At 38.7% G+C, this 18,077-nt stretch overlaps 4 protein-coding genes across 4 annotated transcripts; all 4 read left to right on the forward strand.

Annotated features, from left to right (window-relative positions):
* Window positions 1-1,043: 1,043 nt before the first annotated feature.
* Window positions 1,044-4,175, forward strand: LOC306960684 (tetratricopeptide repeat protein 39B-like; the record flags this gene model as incomplete). The annotated part of the gene is made up of 16 exons (XM_079553160.1): window positions 1,044-1,142; window positions 1,207-1,334; window positions 1,428-1,504; window positions 1,679-1,808; window positions 1,898-2,003; window positions 2,076-2,141; window positions 2,214-2,322; window positions 2,409-2,476; window positions 2,705-2,764; window positions 2,843-3,004; window positions 3,081-3,172; window positions 3,238-3,358; window positions 3,440-3,551; window positions 3,624-3,741; window positions 3,839-3,955; window positions 4,038-4,175. 16 exons carry the CDS (start codon window positions 1,044-1,046, stop codon window positions 4,150-4,152), a joined length of 1,680 nt encoding a protein of 559 aa, XP_079409286.1. The 3' UTR covers window positions 4,153-4,175.
* A 1,130-nt stretch (window positions 4,176-5,305) lies between these two features.
* Window positions 5,306-10,895, forward strand: dnajb14 (DnaJ heat shock protein family (Hsp40) member B14). The gene is made up of 8 exons (XM_079554451.1): window positions 5,306-5,491; window positions 6,596-6,758; window positions 8,059-8,204; window positions 8,284-8,472; window positions 8,552-8,634; window positions 9,520-9,629; window positions 9,917-10,089; window positions 10,172-10,895. The coding sequence occupies exons 1-8, from the start codon at window positions 5,359-5,361 to the stop codon at window positions 10,294-10,296; spliced, it is 1,122 nt and encodes a 373-aa protein (XP_079410577.1). The 5' UTR covers window positions 5,306-5,358; the 3' UTR covers window positions 10,297-10,895.
* Window positions 10,896-11,099: 204 nt separating this feature from the next.
* pla2g12a (phospholipase A2, group XIIA) lies at window positions 11,100-13,862 on the forward strand. The gene is made up of 4 exons (XM_079553820.1): window positions 11,100-11,466; window positions 11,676-11,752; window positions 11,853-12,018; window positions 13,720-13,862. Exons 1-4 carry the CDS (start codon window positions 11,247-11,249, stop codon window positions 13,836-13,838), a joined length of 582 nt encoding a protein of 193 aa, XP_079409946.1. The 5' UTR covers window positions 11,100-11,246; the 3' UTR covers window positions 13,839-13,862.
* Window positions 13,863-14,646: 784 nt separating this feature from the next.
* On the forward strand, window positions 14,647-17,821 carry LOC306961187 (caspase-6-like). Its single transcript, XM_079553819.1, has 8 exons — window positions 14,647-14,767; window positions 14,975-15,016; window positions 16,030-16,069; window positions 16,144-16,293; window positions 16,368-16,444; window positions 16,520-16,695; window positions 16,771-16,921; window positions 16,995-17,821. The coding sequence occupies exons 1-8, from the start codon at window positions 14,731-14,733 to the stop codon at window positions 17,237-17,239; spliced, it is 918 nt and encodes a 305-aa protein (XP_079409945.1). The 5' UTR covers window positions 14,647-14,730; the 3' UTR covers window positions 17,240-17,821.
* The last annotated feature ends 256 nt before the right edge of the window (window positions 17,822-18,077 follow it).

Below are 18,077 nucleotides of genomic sequence, written 5' to 3' on the forward strand. Positions count from 1 at the left end.
CACGCGAGATGATACAATGTTTAAAAGAAAGAAAGAAAATGACATTTTTTAAATTTTATTGCAATCTGGCCTACGCTATACATTATATAGCATTACTTTTTATATACTATTTAAATAATTAGTGTTTAAACATTTATTTAGGCTTTTTGGGATTCATTGAGCGCCGTTACATCTATTTACCGCTAGATGTCGCTAAACGTGACAAATATCATAACGACCCAGCTGATCGTAATTAAGTGTCTCTCAGCCACGGGAGTGCGTCACAAAGCGCTTTACATGGGGGCACTGGTAAGTTAGAGTTATTAATTAAAGTAGCCTACATTATTTTGAGTTTTTCCACTCAAGGTGACAAATGTGCATAGCAAATTGCTTAACAAAACCTCCATTTAGGAGTGTTACCTAAGTAGGCTTAAATATTAGACACAGCGGTTGTTCAGCAAAATGACAGTCCAAGTCAAGGAAAACAATGAAGCCCTGTATTGAAAGGGATCTGTCTGAGGGCTGGCTGATGAGCATTTGGCCACTCCCAAGATTTCACCTTATAAATGTTGGTACAATCTCAATGCCTGTCCTCTCCTGACTGGAACCAGCTAGGGCTTTGGAGTCTGGAAGACACTGATTGATTCTTCTGTTATTTATTATCATTATTTTTTTTAGATATTGTTACTATTATTATTATTATTAGACCTGAGCCATAAATGGAGACCAAAGTGGATTCATCATTAGAGCAGGTAGGATGTGTGTGTTGTTATTTTGCAGTTGAAGTTCCTCTTAAAATGATATATAAAAGAATGAAGACCATTAATTTTGCACTTTTGCTTTTCAGGTGGACCTTACAAATTCTGAAAATGGAAAGTGAGTATTAGGCTACTAGTTCTATATGACAATATTGCTGTAAAATGTGAAATACAGACTTGAGGTCATCAAAGACGGCTTATTTCTATTTGCCAAAGCCATCAGTCCTCAGCCCTTTTATGTCTGTTTTTTTTTTAAATTATTATTATTATTTTTATATTGTCCCTTGTTTATGTAGAAAAACGCAAATGGACCTGGTGACGGCTTTGAAGGAATGCTCCAATGCTCTGGAATTCTTTCTCAACAATCGCTTTGCTGATGCTTTGGCTCTTTTAAAACCATGGCAAGTACCATTATACACTGACATGGTTGGGTTTGTGCACATTTTAATGAATGTTTTCTCACAGGAAGGAACAGAGCATGTATCATGCCATGGGCTATAGCAGTATCCTGGTGATGCAGGCAGGCATGACCTTTGAAGCTAAAGATATGGACATTGCTATGACATCTTTGAGAGAAGCCTTGCAGACATGTCAGCGGTACGTCACATACCTTCACATCCACAGAATATTTCCTGCACAAATTGTTTTAAATGTTGGACAATCTCTTAATTTAATTGCGTTTTGGTTTAGTTTCCGGAAGAAAACCGGATTAGTTGAGACTTTCACAAACTTTTGGTACAGACAACCATCTGACAACTTGACAGAAGGCAAGTTTATAATGTCGAACCTTTAAATTTAATCATACCTGTCTTCACGCCACCATTATTTGAAACAGCCTGTCTAATCATCTAATATCCTCTGACCATGTTACGCAAATAATGGTGGTGTGAATGTGTTCTCTGTTCCGAGTTTCCGTTTTAACCATCCACCTCCTTTCACAGAAGAGTTGCATGCAGAATTGTGCTATGCTGAGGTTCTGCTCCAGAAGGCATCGCTGACATTTTTGGACGAGAGTTTAATCAGCTTCATCAAAGGAGGAATGAGGATACGAAACAGTTATCAGATTTATAAGTGCGTGTTGTCTCCCTCTTGTTTTGACAATCGCATTCCCGTATCTACAGGGTATTAAAAATAGCCATCTATTTTGCTCTTCTTTGCAGAGACTGTCAGGCCATGATAAGCGCGAGAAAAGACATGGAAAAGCTGGAGAGTACACACGTTCATTTCAAGAGTGGCGTCAGTATGGGGATAGGATCATTCAATCTGGTAAGTTGAAATGATAATTACTTCTAAATGCAAAGCCTACATGCCCAGTCCTTTGCAAATGTCTTTTCTCAGATGCTGTCCTTACTTCCATCTCGAGTCCTCAGACTGATGGAGTTTCTGGGCTTCTCAGGCGACCGGGTCGGTGCCATGAGTGTGTTTGAACACTGATAGTTATGGCTAAATGTTACTAAGTTTGTCGTCTTTATGCAGGAGCTTGGTCTGTCCGAACTGAGGGAGGGGGCGGCCAGCAACAGCCTGCGCTCCATCCTCTGCACCCTCACTCTGATGATGTTTCACTTGTACATCACTGTCATTCTTGGTAAGACCGTGATGCACAGTGACGTATATTAATGATATTGAAAAACATTTCTTAAAACTAGCTCAAAGAATGTGTTTTTTATACAGGGACTGGTGAAGGCAACCTCACAGAATCGGAATCTTTGCTTGAACCTTATGCCAAGAAATTCCCTAATGTAAGCTATTAAAGGCAACCATTTCCAAAACATTGTGATTGTATACTGAGAAATCAATGACACAAACACACACACACCCACTGATATTGAATTTTGTCCTGCAAATTACACTGGTGGTAAAAATGTTTTGGACCAATGATCCCTCATGGTGCTGCAATCACAAAACAAAAAGACATTTGAGCAGTGTTATGGGTGAAATGTGTGTAATCACTGTAATGTAACCGACAGGGGGCACTCATACTTTTCTACAAGGCAAGAATTGCATTGCTCAAAGGAGATTTCACTCTTGTAAGTATTGCTTATTCTGTATATCGAATGTGTTTTTTGCAAGAGTTACTAGAGTGACAACCCTGGTTTCTCATTCAGGCCCAGGAGAAGTTTTTGGCCTGTATAGCTGCTCAAGAGGAGTGGCGTCAGATCCATCACCTGTGTTACTGGGAGCTTATGTGGGCCTACTGCTTTGAGCAGAACTGGATGGAGGCGTACCGTTATGCTGATCTGTTATGTAAAGAGAGCAAATGGTCTCAGGTATTTGTTTGTTTGTTTGTTTGTTTCCGTATAATTTGAATCAGTTTGACTTAAATCATGTTGCCTTTGCTTGTAGGCTATCTATACATTTCAGAAAGCGGCCATCTTGAGTATGCTCCCAGAGGAGGAAGTAACTAAAATGGGAGAAAATGTGGTGGAATTATTCAGGTATACAGAGCTAAAGGGAAAGTGGTGATTAATGAGAACACTGCTAATGTGGATGTGCTTTGTAGGCAGGTGGACGGACTCCGGTTGAGAATTGCCGGCAAGTCCATTCCAACAGAGAAGTTTGCAGCAAAGAAAGCAGATCGATACAACGCTTCTAGCCCCATGGAACTAGTTGTCCCTGCTTTGGTGAGGAAAAACATGACCAAAAAATCATTAACATTTACGCCAATGATGATAATTTAATCTGAATTTAAACATTCTACACAGGAAATGATGTATGTTTGGAATGGATTTACAGTAGTGGGGAAAAGACCAGAGCTCACTGAAAGCATCCTGACCACCTTGAACACAGCAGAGCAAAAGCTGAAAGACTCTGAAAGTAAGAGCAACAAGATGCCCTATGCTTGAATAGTTTGACTGGCTACTAACATGTGCTGTTTTGTGTGTCTAGCTCCAACAGAGCACCACTTGGATGACCAGTGTGTGGTGCAGCTGTTGAAAGGTTTGTGCCTCAGAGAACTGGGCCTCCTGGCCCAGGCTGAGCAGTGCTTCAATCAGGTCATATCAAGGTTAGTCATGGGCTCCATTTCTAATTATTCACCTATTTAAAGAATAGCACAGCATTATTAACAGTAAATTTAATTAGTCAAATTTTGTTTATTGCAGTGAAAGTGATATAAAGTTCAACAACTACCTCGTGCCATATACCATGTATGAACTGGGCCTATTATACAAGCAACGAGGAGACTTTGACAAAGCTATTGAGATCATGCAAAATGTCAAGTAAGTGCCTTTAAATCATCATAAAAATAAATGTGAACATTTATTGTATGTTGACATTATTACTGCCTGCTCAATTGCACAGGACGAATTACAAAGATTACAACATGGAGTCAAGGTTACACTTCCGCATCCATGCTGCGCTCAACACAATGGGCACGTTTACGGCCAAACTTCCTCCTTCACGTACCCCAGCTTGAGTTTGAGCTGTGTAAAGGATCACATTGCGTTTAAATGATATCATGTATGCATAACGAGTTGTGTGCAACCTTAAAAAAATATGTAAAATCAAAAAAAATAAAACTTTTGTAGAAAAAGTGTAAAGCTTGTGTAATCATGACATTTTATATTGTGTGTGTGTGTGTGTGTGTGTGTGTGTGTGCGTGAAAATCCAGCTGACACTACTTTTTGGAATAAAAAAGGCAAACAATTTTGACAAACTTCCATGTTCATTCTAAAACCCGGTGATTTGATTTTTAATAATGTAGAAAGTCACATTTCGAAATCCATGTCAGATGAAACACTTTCTGAATCGGCATCTGTGATTACTTTGACGTTTGCTGACCACGTGAGATCAGCTGATTCTGATGAGAGAAAATGTATTAAATCTATGGAGGAAACCAAACATCTTTGCGAACAGAAACATTTCGACATGTGCTGTTGGAAATACTGTATGTAGACCTAAGGAATCTACTGATATATTAAATATGGATGTTTTTTGTCAATACAAGTGTTTTATTCAGAGGTGGTTAGTACTCGGTTACATTTACTTAAGTACAAGTACTTGAGTAACATTTTGGAGAAACTGTACTTTTTAGAGTAGTTGTCATTTGGTACTTTTTACTTCTACTTGAATAATATTGTAATGGACTATCTTAACCCTTCAGTAAAAAAAAAAAAAACTTGTGCCAATGTGAGTAAATTTTAAAGTTACAAAAGATACATGTCGACCTAATATATATGTAGTTCCTGTTTCCGAACCCTTTTTCTTCAGAAATATATTTTAAAATACATTTTTATATTTTTTTTGGAAATTGTGATTTTATGATTATTTTGTTTCATTTTAACTTGTATTGGAGTAAAATTATTTCAAAGTAACGTTACTCTTTATTTGTACTATAAACCCAGAAAAATCAAAAAGAGATCACAAAGCCAGACTTTTCTTTATTATGACCTATTCTGAGCTTCATCTTTGTTGAATTTCGAAACGTAAGGTTTCGATTAGAAACTGGCTTGTTATATTTAAAAATACAGTATAATATTGACTTGAGATGTAATACTCAAGTTAATTGAAAGGGGGCAGCAGCGCGCTTTCAGGTGTTAGGTCTACCGGAAATTCATGACGACGAAGAAGAAGAAGGAGGAGGAGGAGGAGGGGGAGGACGGAGGAGGACTACAGAGAGAAGATGGAAAGCAACAGAGACGAAGCCGAAAAATGTATTAAAATAGCGACGACTGCGCTCGAAGCAGGCGACAAAGAGAAAGCCTTGAAGTTCCTCAATAAAGCAGATAAGCTGTATCCGACTGAGAGAGCCAAGGGTAAGATGTATGCTGGTTGTTGATACACAGGTTTTAGCCGGGTTAATGCTAACCAGTTGAATCCTACTGTAATATCAAGCTAACCTAGCATCCTGTCGATGTCAGATCCTGTCAGGTCTGAAACTGAAACAAAAACTCGAGCAGTAATAACAACTTGGCACTGTTTTAAATGCTGTGATTTAAGGGGAAACTGGCGTGTTGTCCGAAGCACAAAAGATAAAGATGTTTAAAGATCTAGTTCGCTCAAACTTAACTCATTCTTCTAGGTCGAAATTGGCCTTGCATCATCGTGCTTAAATCCACCTGTCTTTGACGTTGCCATCCCGAGTTTAAGGTTGTCTTTTTAGTGTAATAACGATTTGTTAATGCTCTGTGTACGTTATTTGCTGAAAGACACATGAACAAGCAACATAATGCTTAGTTGTTTACAGACGCGGTATTGGTGTTTAAGAGTGAAACCTGTTCTGATGATGGGAGTGTTGACTCTGGGGTACTGTGCCAATCAGGACAGGACAGGCTCATCCCCGTTACATGTAGTAGAAATAGTCTGAGAAAATATTTTGAGGATTGCCACTGTAGGACAGATGATCCAACTCTATTTGTGGTATGTACTGGTCAATATATATGAGATAGATTAGGGAGTGTTTAATGTAAAATACTGTAGTTTCGCCACTTTTCTCTTATTATTGAATAAGCACCTTTGGCATATTCTGTCTTAACAGTTGAACACGCTCGAGGCATTCTTTCTACAATGGAAATCAAATATTCTTCCCAAATCTGTTGCATAAGTTCCCATAAATGTGTTTCACTTGTCTGTTGCTTTGCTTTCACTCTTCTGTCCACTTCATCCCAAACCAGCTTGATCGGGTTAACCTTTGGTTCTGGCCTCTCCATGTTTTCAGCCATACCATCATTTTTTTCCTGAAGATATTTCTGGCACAGCTCGGACTTGTGTTTTGGACCATAATCCTGCTGTAGGGTGAACCATGACCATGAGGAGCAGGCTTCCTGGTCGCCTTTTACATTTTTGTTAAAAAAAAAAAGGAGAAAAAAAGAAAAAGAGGTGTAGTTCAATCTAGGATAACCCCCCCTCCTCTTTTACAGCATTGTTGGATGCATTGACAAAAAATGGGAGCGCTGCAGGAAATGGTGCTTATCGCAGGAGACCAACAGAACATTCACAAAGCACTGGTGCACAGCCAGAAGGACAAGGTCAGGAACCAGAGTCAAAAGGCTTCACTAAAGACCAAGTGGAGGGTGTTCAAAGGTGAGCAATAACAATGTGCTGAGTTAATTCAAAGGCTTACTGGGAATTCATTTCTTACACCGCGTGCTACAAACATGTAGCCTGGGAACTAGACTCACCGCTGTAGCAGCAAGTGAGTCTGGTCACCGCAGCGTCAATTTCATTTCCCACAGCGGTAGATACGCAAGCAAACAGGTAAACCAATCAGTGAAGGGCGGGCGCTCTGCCGTTGATGCGTTGTTATTAGCAGTTTTGCGTTAATATACGCGCAGGCTTATGAATCACAAAACTCGCCTACTGTTGATGTAATTTTGGACATTTACTGTTCATAGTTTGGCGTTGAGGGACTTCCGCGTCCCGTGAGTAATGCTGCTCGTGAACAACACGTGTCACAAAAACAAATCTGATTGTACGGGCTGTTATTACTTTTCTGATGCCGCCAAAGGGGGCGGAGTGTCCAGACTGATCCCCCTCTGTATAAAAAAATATATAGGGAAATTGCATCCGTTGTCCCACACTCACACTCTCAAACATTCTCATTCACCCTGGCCTATACATAGGGGAAACCGGGGTACCAGAAGGAAACCAACGCCGACACGGGGAGAACATGCAAACACAAACCTGGGATCTTCTAGCTGTGAAGCATGAGCGCTAACTGCTCCGCCACTGTCATGTACCATCATTTTCAGACTTTTGAGCACACCTGAATATAAGCCGCACTAACTCAATTTGTAAAGGAAAGAAAAATGTTATATAAGCCGCAAGTGTCCACGTTGTTACAAAGCGCAGTTGAGCGCGCCATCAGCACTGGAAATACTGGACTTTTCCCTCTATGCGCTGTTAAGTATTCCAAGAGAACAGTGGCCTACAGGTCCAGGTACTTTTAGAAAACTGTGTTAAGAACTTATAATTAGATTATTTTTTAAACCCACATGTGTTCAGCGACTCATCCCCAGAAGACAGCGATAGTACGTCGGGGGAAAAAAAGCGCGTGAACTCTCCATCGTCTCCACACGCACAACTTGGGTTATTGCGTCTTTCTCACTTCACTGTTCTGTCATTTGAAATAGCCAAGTGTTTCTGGACCCAGGTGCATTGTTGTTGATAACATGGCACAATATTTAGTATGACCATAAAAATCTACAAATTACCCGCACTTTGTCCAGAAATTACAGCATGTTGTTTGGTTGTAAGTAAACATAACGCTCTTTTCCCATGAGGTTTTTGGTGTTCAAGCAGAAAATTGCATCATAAAAGTCTTGTTGAAGATTAATACAGACATTACTGATTAATTTAAAGTTATGTTCTTTAATTGTTTCAGAATAAAAAGATGTAAAGACTACTATGATGTTCTGGGTGTTGGTAAAGATGCCAGTGAAGATGAGTTAAAGAAAGCTTACAGAAAACTGGCCCTCAAGTTTCATCCGGACAAAAACCATGCTCCAGGAGCAACTGAGGCCTTCAAGAGTAAATGACATATGAATTATTTTAAACTTCAAATGTAATATTTTTTGCCAAATTCTGACTTATAATTTTGCTTCTTTAGAGATCGGTAATGCATATGCAGTCCTCAGTAATGTGGACAAACGGCGGCAGTATGACCTGTCAGGAGGGGAGGAGCCTAGCAGCCCAACTCACTCACAAGGAGGAGGCTTTGACTTTCACAGAGGCTTCGAGGCAGACATCACCCCTGAGGACCTCTTTAATATGTTCTTTGGTGGCGGCTTCCCTTCTTGTTAGTAACCAGCTGTTTATTGCCAAAACTCTGTCTGAGCTCCTCAGTGTAACATTGACTTGATGATTTCTGTTCACAGCAAGCCCACATACTTTCACCAATGGCAGATCTAATTACAGTCAGCACACAGATGGGCAAGAAAGAACAAACGATAGAGGAGATGTAAGTATATATAGTGCTACTTTCACTTTATTTTTTAAGAATAACACACCTTTTAATACTAGGGAAATTATCTAAAGTATTGAATCAATATGTAACACAGTCAGCCATTGGGTGTTTTTTTTTTGTCATAGTACAGCTGTTATACAGTTGTGCTCAAAAGTTTACATACCCTGATAGATTTTTTTTTTTTTTAATTTGGAGGTATTTTCAGAGATTTTTCTTTTTCTTTTCACTCATAGTTAGCGGTTGTGCAAAGCCAACAACTGAGTTTACTCTTTTTAAATCATTATCACAAAAGAAACCAAAATGCCCCAGTTCTAGTACTGTGTATTGCCCCCTTTAACATTGTTAGAGAATAAACAAACATCAATGACCGTTTGGATTCTTTTGTGTTAGTTGTGGATGGGCCTCTTTATTTCCTCGGATGGTAAAACTTACCATTCTTATTTGGAAAAAAGCCTCCAGTTCCTGTAAATTCTTGGGCTGTCTTGCATGGACTGCACTCCCAAGAGTGGCTCAATGATATTGAGGTCAGAGACCTTGAGACTGAGATGGTCACTCCAGAACCTTCACTTTATTCTGCTGTAGCCAATGAGAGGCCGACATGGCCTTGTGCTTTGGATTGTTGTCATGTTGGAAAGTCCAAGTGCGTCCCATGCGCAGCTAAAACCAAAAAATAACACATAACAAACATGCTTCCATATTTCATTGTGGGTGTATGTGATTAATTGAAATGATTTGGGCTATTCTGTCTGATCTGATGTCACAGTTGCAAAAAACAGATGTGTGTACGAAAGTATCTCGTTAGCATGGACTTTTGCATAAAATTAGATGACTAACAAGAGCTTGGAGTAAACTTTTTCATGCCTTGTTTTTCTTCCTCAGGGTGGTTTCTCTATGTTCATCCAGCTGCTGCCCATTCTTGTTCTAATTTTAGTGTCGGTACTGAGCCAGATGATGGTTTCTCCTCCACCGTACAGTCTCTACTCTAGACCGTGAGTATATACAGTAGTGTTCGAAATAATGCTATTTTTGGTCAAGTTCCACCAGGCAATGACAGGTCTGCTATTATTGTTTTTACTGAATTTTTTATTCGTGAGTGAGTAAAAAAGGCATAGTAAAGTGCCTGGGAAACTATGGTTTCTACCAGGAAGACTGATCTTTTTCTTCGCACTATAATGATTTTCAATTCTTGTGTACTAATTATTACGCATTGTTATGAGTATAAATGTATACAGTTATTGTTCTAACCACACTCTTCCATCTTTGCATCTATTCTCAGGTCCACAGGTCAGACCATAAAGCGGCACACGGAAAACCTACACGTCGACTATTATGTCACTAAAGATTTCAAGTCTGAATATAAGGGCTCTGCGCTTCATCAAATAGAGAAAAACGTTGAAGACGACTATGTATCAAATGTTAGAAATAATTGTTGGAAGGAGCGACAAACAAGTCAGTTCCCTTGATTGCCTTCACATTAATACTTGCAATACCTTAACATATATAAACTGTTGTTTTGTTTTATGTGTATCAGAAACGGATCTGCTCTATGCTGCTAAGGTCTACAGGGATGATCGAATGCGCAAGAAAGCGGAGCTTATGACAATGGATAACTGCAAGGAGCTGGACAGATTAAATAGTCTTTTTAGAGGTGGATGAGCTGGACTCGGCGGAATAATTTAATTGTATATAAATAGATGTTTTTATTATGTTTAGGAGCAGAAACATAATTAACTTATGTAGTCCTAAGGACATTTTTTTTATACTTGTCTTTATTGATTCTTCCATCAGAACATGACATTATTAATTCAATCTTATTGAAACTATTTACTGTAGACTTTTTTTGTACTTTAACTTTATTTTCATTTATATTTTACCACCCTCATCGCATTCCTGAAAATATGAACAAGAGGATTATCGAATGTGCATCAACCAATGGGAAGTTAAGGATTGTGTAAATCTTTGCCTAATTTGAGGTTATTCCTAATGCCTCAAACACTTTAAATTGATCAGAAAGTACACACCGTATAGGTCTAACAGATATATTTATATTAAGGTGGACTTTCCATATCAGTCCCCCTGGCACTAACTTGAATGATCTGTAGCTTCCTCGTGAATGAAGACATTTTATGTCCACTTTAAAATGTGTTAAGTGTACACTGGACTTTTGAATATGTTGAAATTGTTTATATTTCCGAATGTTCTTGCAATGTCATGGAGTTATTTTAATATCAACGAAGGAACATTTTAATCAATGCTTGAATAATTATTTAAATAAAGTAATATTTACAATAACAAGCCGTTTTGTTATTATTTGTAGCAAGCACAAGCGTCACAACACTGAGAAATAATTTATTAGTCTTTCGTTTGCTTCTTTTTGATTTGTCAACGTCAACGATCACATGACAGCTTGAATCCCGGAAATGAAATCCTGCTCATACGTCGCCAGGTAAATGGGTAAAAGCTTTGGCTCGCGCTGCGTTGGTGTATTGTGGAAACAAATGAGACACAGATGAATTAACAGCTGAGATGCCTTCAGAGGCATTTAAGCGGACCATTTAATTCACCTTTCTCTGGGAAGCGTGTGATACTTCCACGTCAACAAGACTATGCTCTACCGCAAGTATATTTGTGTTTTGGTTCAGGGCTTGTTTGTCATCGCGTGTGCACAGTATGCGTCTGCTTTCAAACAAGAACCAGAGACTCCAGACTGGAGAATGACTCTAAAAACTATCCGCAACGGCATACACAAGATTGACTCGGTCTTAAACGCTGCCCTGGATCTGTTTGGGGGCGATGACGGCTTGTGCCACTACAGGTGTAGTGATGGTAAGACTTTGTTTAGACTAGATGTTTATGCCAAGATGGTGAACACATTATGTTCTCTCCATGCCTTGTTTTAGATATTTTAAAAACATCTCTCTAAAATGAACCATTACCATGGCCAAAGTGGCATAGATGTTCTATTCAGTGTTATCTGAGCACAAGATAACGGTAGAAAACATAAAGACCTCACCACCTTTGCTCCTCTCTCACAGGGTACAAGCCAGAGCCTCGCCCTGGTTACAAGCAGCCACCCCCCAATGGATGTGGGTCCCCTCTGTTTGGATTCCAGGTAAACTCAAATCCACTTTGATTTGCTACATTTTTATCATAGTGCAACTATGTTACAGTTTGGGCCTCAAACAGAATTGCTTCACATTTCTCCCCTTTAGTTTGACATTGGGATCCCATCCATGACTAAATGTTGCAACCAGCATGATCGCTGCTATGACACCTGTGGTCAGGAGAAGCGAGACTGTGATGAGCAGTTTCAAGATTGTCTTGAGACCATCTGCAGAAATGTGCAACGAACTCTTGGACTAGCCCAGAGTGTTCAAGGTAATGCAATTCTCAGGAAAACAACACACAAAATAAATCTTGCAGCAAGCCGAGATCTCATGCATCATCTATAGGTTTTATTGTCTCTCTATTGGCTGATTGAGATCCATTGCATGGTGTATAAATGGCAGTTGTAATGTTACGCTATGCCCACAAGAGGGCCAGGGCTTTTATTCAGAATTTGTCTTCCCTTCCTCAGCAATTATGACATTCTTCATATATATACAACATCAAACTCAGTCATTTGAAGACATAGATGGAAATATAGATTGGATTTTATTCAAGATTTACATGACAGGAAAGAACATGTAACATGTTTGACATGAAATGTGTCAATTGCAGGTTGGCGAAAGATACAGTTGTGCCAATAACTTTACACACCCTTATGGATTTTTTTGTATTTTTTTTTTGGCCATTTCTCAAAGAATATGAATGAAAACACCACTCATGGTCAGTGATGTTGTGAAACCATTTATTGTAAAAACAAAAAAAAATGTGTTTGCACTTATAAGATAAGATAATCCTTTATTGATCTCACAACGGAGAAATTCACACAATCGGCAATAAGATCACTCAGAGTGTGCAAAAATACAGTAAATGTAAATAGTAAAAAACGAGGTATCTTATGTACAATAAGTAAAGCAAAAATCTTTGGGGGCAGAGTTATAACAATAAGGGAATAATAATAAATAGCAATAGGATAAAAAAACAGGTTATATAAGTAGAATATCAGGGTGTAAAGTTACTGTCCTGGTACAGGTTGTCAATAAGTGATGCTGGTACAGAGATTATTGCATGTAGTTTTGCAAGGGGGGTTATTGCACATGTTACTTTACAGTCTTATTGTACAGACTAATAAAATACCAAAATTACTCTTTTGAAAAGTTTACACACTCCAGTTCCGAATACTGTGTATTTCCCCCTTTAGCGACACCTTGGAGTCTTTAGTGGTAGTTTTTTTATTTTGTTTATTTGTTTATTTGACAGGGACATTACAAGCAAACACTGCCAACTCGATCGATGTTATGTACATAAGGCGTCTACCGTCTAGCCATCGGCTAATTTGCAGCCTCCGTCAGTTGTGGAGAAGGTTCTGTATATAATCTAATGGCAAAGCGGCCCATTCTTCTTGGCAAAAAGCCTCCAGTTCCTGTACATTTCTGGGCTGTCTGGCACAATGACATTGAGGTCAGGGGACTGAGATGGCCACTAATGGGACCTACACTTTATTCTATTGGAGCCAGTGGCATCAGTGAACCACCTCCATATTTCACAGCAGGTATGGTGCACTTTTCATGATGGACTGTGATGAAAAGTGCACCATACCTACTGTGAAATATGGAGGTGGCTCTGACACATGCAAAACAGCCCAGGAACTTACAGGAACTGGAGGCTTTTTGACAAGAAGAATGGGCCGCTTTACCATTAAATTATATAGGGAAACCTTCTCCACAACTACCACAAAAGACTCCAAGCTGTAATTGATGCTAAAAGGGCCAATACAACAGAGTCATTTTGGTATTTTATTTTCTTATGGTGATTTGAAATTAGTTCACACATTTTTTTCCACAATATAAAAACATTCATATGTTCTATGTGTGTTTCACAATCTGTACTCTGGAAACGAAAAAGTTGGAAGACACGATCTGCAGTGTTATCTACTTATCAATGCGTTATTAATGTCTTTCTCTTTCTCCTCAGCTTGTGAGTCAGCTGTGACTTTACTCTTTGACGCTGTCATGCACTTGGGCTGTAAGCCATACCTCGACAGCCAACGAGAGTCCTGTGTGTGTCATTATGAAATGAAGAAGGAGCTGTAAAACAAAAACGGCTCTACTTTCTACTAACTAACTAATATCTCAGGACCCAGAACACTGTTAGTGAACTTATGCCTTCTTAAAGGAAACACTTTTGAGTTCATTTTAAACTAAATAGTTTGTATTATGTAAAACAAATGGTGTATTTATGGATAGTCAAACTAAATAAAAATGAATTGTGTAACAGTGTGGTGTAAAATTGTTTCACTGTGTTTGCAAAATATATTGATGGCCTACTCATAAGTGATAGTATGTTGTAAATGAATATAATACATTCATGGCAGTAACTCCACGGCATTCCACAGTAGGTTTGTTTTTTTGGTAATTGACTATTAAATGTCAGTGCAAAATCATGCACGTATATGCAATATGCTCATGTATTATACAATCAGTAAACACGAAACAACAAAAACATGGATCTGCTAATTCAAAATAGTAAGATTGTATTATTCAAGACAGTTAATGGACTTAGGTATTTTTTTTTCTTATTTTTTTTTACATTTTACATTCATTTTCTCAAGAGAGCTCCAAATAGGTTTTCAAATCTGACTCTTTGAAATGGAACCATGAGGGTATTTTTTCACTTTGTTGATATATATAACTAGCATTATTAAATGTACTATAAATGTTTAATCTGAAGTGAAGGTGGTATTATCAAAGGTCAGTATAATATGAAGCATTCCACGGTAGTAAAGTAAAGCAGTGAGCAAACACGGAAGCCCTCTGGCAATTGTTGCTTATTATTGACATGCATTTCACCCAATCACGTGTTGCGATGAAAGTGCGCGTCCAATCCAGTTGCAGGGCGGGACATGAGTGTGGCACCCTCGTTAGTTTTTGACGAAGCAACTTTGTTTTTAATCACTGACTCTGTAGTGAAAAGGTTTCGGTGGCGATGTCCGACTTGATTGAAAAAGACAGTAGGAAAAGAGGTAATATACATGTTTTAACATTTTTAATTTTATGTTATCGTGTGATTATGAGATGAGTGACGGAACTTACTACACACAGTAGCCTATAATGTACTCCAGAAGGTTATCTCCGATACCTATGTGTTTATTTCTCACATAAGCTACATTTTAATTGTGCCAGCTGTAGCCGATGATGTTTCAGCGCTAATTGTGATTCTTTGTTTTCAGGAGGTGTTGCCATGGACAGCACGACTCTTGCGGACAGTGCTGGTAAGTGTGTAGCATAGATGAGTGTTTTGTCTAATGCTAGCATGTTGTTAATTGTTTAAAGACTTGTGTAACTATATACAAGTGAAGGGAATGTCGAAGTGAAAATGAAACCTATCCCACTCTGAGCACAACGGAGAGTTTGCCAGATCTGATTGGGATGTTTGATAGGACTGGTCTTTAGCACCTGTAAAAGTTTATTGTCCTACTCCGGAGTCCTGGTCAATGCTGCTGCCATAGACTCAAAGACTCCCATTGCTCCATAAAATACTACAAACATATTAACAGATAGTTTTTGTGGGCTCTGTACATTTTTTTTTCTTTCTTTTTTTTACTCGCATCATTGTGTTTCATTGTATTTCATATTTATTAGGCTACATGTGTGGTATTCTAAGATATGATTAAGTCATTTTTTTATTTTTTCATTTTTTTTTTGTTTCTTTGGCATAAATAGTTCTTCAATAATTGTGTACTTTATTTTCCTACCTTGGTATATCAGACTTCAGATTTTGTTATTGTGACAGGTCTATTCATGGTTATAAAGGGGATCTTCCAACAAAACCTTCAAACAATAGGCTTCTTTACCAGCTTTACCAACAACTTCATAATTTATACAAGACGTGTGAGCTTTGACTCTGAACTAGTTGTCATGATTCCCCACAGAACAGCTCTGCCTTTGAATGCCCCTATCATGCATTATCAGCTGGGTGTGGCAAGCAGGTATTGCCCTTCTTTTCGCAGCCTTTGCCATCTTTCTCCAGCTGTCAACTGGCTTTTGAATGCCATGAGGACTCTAAGCTGTTGAGACAAAGGCTGCTTGACCCCATACCAGCAATTCATGCACCATGGTTGTAATGCTAAACAAAAAGCACAAGAGCAACAAAAAAGCCCTGATAGCTAATTCTATGGTGCTCTACAGTGCTGTGTTACACAGAATAATCTTTTGTTTATATTTTATAAGTGAATGCCTATAGTACCAATAGCTGTTTAATTTATTTCAATGTGTTTTTTTAAAGCATGCACAAAGAATATAACAGAGACGGACTCTGCTTTCAGGTAAAACTTTGTGTTATTCAATTTCATGAAGGTTGATAGTGAGTGATTATGTGCAATTCTTGGGCTTCTTGCAGAATTTCCCCATTGGATCCTGCTGAAGAATACAAAATGAACAGTAAACGACGTGGACTTGCAATTATTTTTAATCAAGAGCACTTCTTCTGGCGCCTGGGAATGCCAATAAGATATGGAACTAATAGCGACCGTTTTAATTTAGAAAGAAGGTAAGTGCCTAAAAAGATCATTTATCTGAGACTAAATCTGTGGTATGTTTTTGATTATTATTTTTTTTTACTAGGCTGAAAGCCTTAAATTTTGAAGTCAAGGTGTATGAGAATTACAAACAGATGGAAATCTGGGATGTGCTCAGTGAAGGTATACACACATTATACAGTACGTCTGTGCATTATTTCAGACCTGCTCTAAGAAATGTTTAACTTATTCCAACAGCTGCACAGTCCAGTCATGCGGATGCAGACTGCTTTATGCTCATCTTTTTAAGCCATGGAGAACAAGATCAGATTTATGCATACGATGGCAAGATTAACATTCAAGACATCACTGCTTTGTTCAAAGGTGACAAGTGTCCGAGTCTAGTAGGAAAACCTAAAATCTTCATATTACAGGTCGGTTCAAATGACACATCTTGGGTTGCCATTCCAATTCCCATGGAGCTTATATTTTTCTTGTTACGTTGGCAGGCGTGTCGTGGAGACAAACATGACAACCCTGTGAAACCTTGTGATGACGTGGACAGTGAGATGAAGATCAATGAAGTGGTTGTCGATGCCAGTGCGATGCACACCTTGCCTGCTGGAGCTGACTTCATTATGTGCTACTCTGTGGCTGAAGGTTAGACCAGTTTTGGTCTTTCTTTTATTTAGACATTTGAACTGTTCTAATTTTCTTCTGCTACTCTCGGAAGGTTATTATTCCCATCGTGAGACCGTGAATGGATCTTGGTATATTCAAGATCTTTGTGAGCTGCTTCAAAACTACGGGGAGTCTCTTGAATTCACGGAGTTACTCACTCTGGTCAACAGAAAGGTCTCGATCAGGAGTGTGGGCAACAGCAATGACCGCAATTCCATTGGGAAGAAGCAGGTGCCTTGCTTCGCTTCAATGCTCACTAAAAAACTGTACTTTAGGCCAAAATCAGCGGACAAATGAAACAGACCTCCAGATCACCATAGCAAATCAAGGTCAGAGTTCATCATTCCAGATTTTAGCACAAATGCTTGCTAGAACGTATGTTTTTTACTCTAGAGTTGGGTTTCAATTGGCATTGGGGACGTTTACTGCAACAATGCTGGCAATGTAAACGTTGTATTTTGATAGTGACTGTGAATCAGGTGACCACTACCATACCATTATAGTGAATGTAAATTTTGCGATAATGTGCAAATCTTTTGTAAAGTGCTAGGAGTCTGTGAAGTCATTGTTTTTTTTATCTACTTGCAAGTTTGTTGAGGTGAAATTATTAGAAACATCTGGTGAAGGCAAGGTTACAAAGTCCTACATCAAGACATTTGTGTATAATGCCATTCAGAAAAAAGGGAATTAATGTTGTACTGTGTTAATGCTGCAACATGCGATGGTACTATGTCAAGCCGTTTAAATAATGTCATCTTATGGAAAGTACCTCAGGGAATATAGCTGTTTACTTCAAGTGGATTTGGATCTTCAAGTGTACTTGTAGCTGTGTCTCATGACTCAGGAATACCCTACACATTCTCTGAAATTACAATAAAACTTCACATGTCATTCAAAATGCTCAGAATGTTTTTTTTTTCCATTTATGAATCTGGTAATTGGAGGTTTAAGTAGTGATCTGTAAATATAAACAAAGAGTACTGGCAATAAAGGGCGAGAGGGTTTAGGGATAGCATTCATATTTTATAGCTTCTCAATAATTGTGGGTCTTAAAGGAACAGGCCACCGGTTTTCACCGGTTTATACTGAGATGTTCTTACCTGAGCTTAGACGAGTTCATGCGCACCTGTCTGGT

Source organism: Gobius niger (assembly GCF_951799975.1).
Source record: "Gobius niger genome assembly, chromosome: 3".
In the NCBI taxonomy this organism is placed as follows: Eukaryota; Metazoa; Chordata; class Actinopteri; order Gobiiformes; family Gobiidae; genus Gobius; species Gobius niger.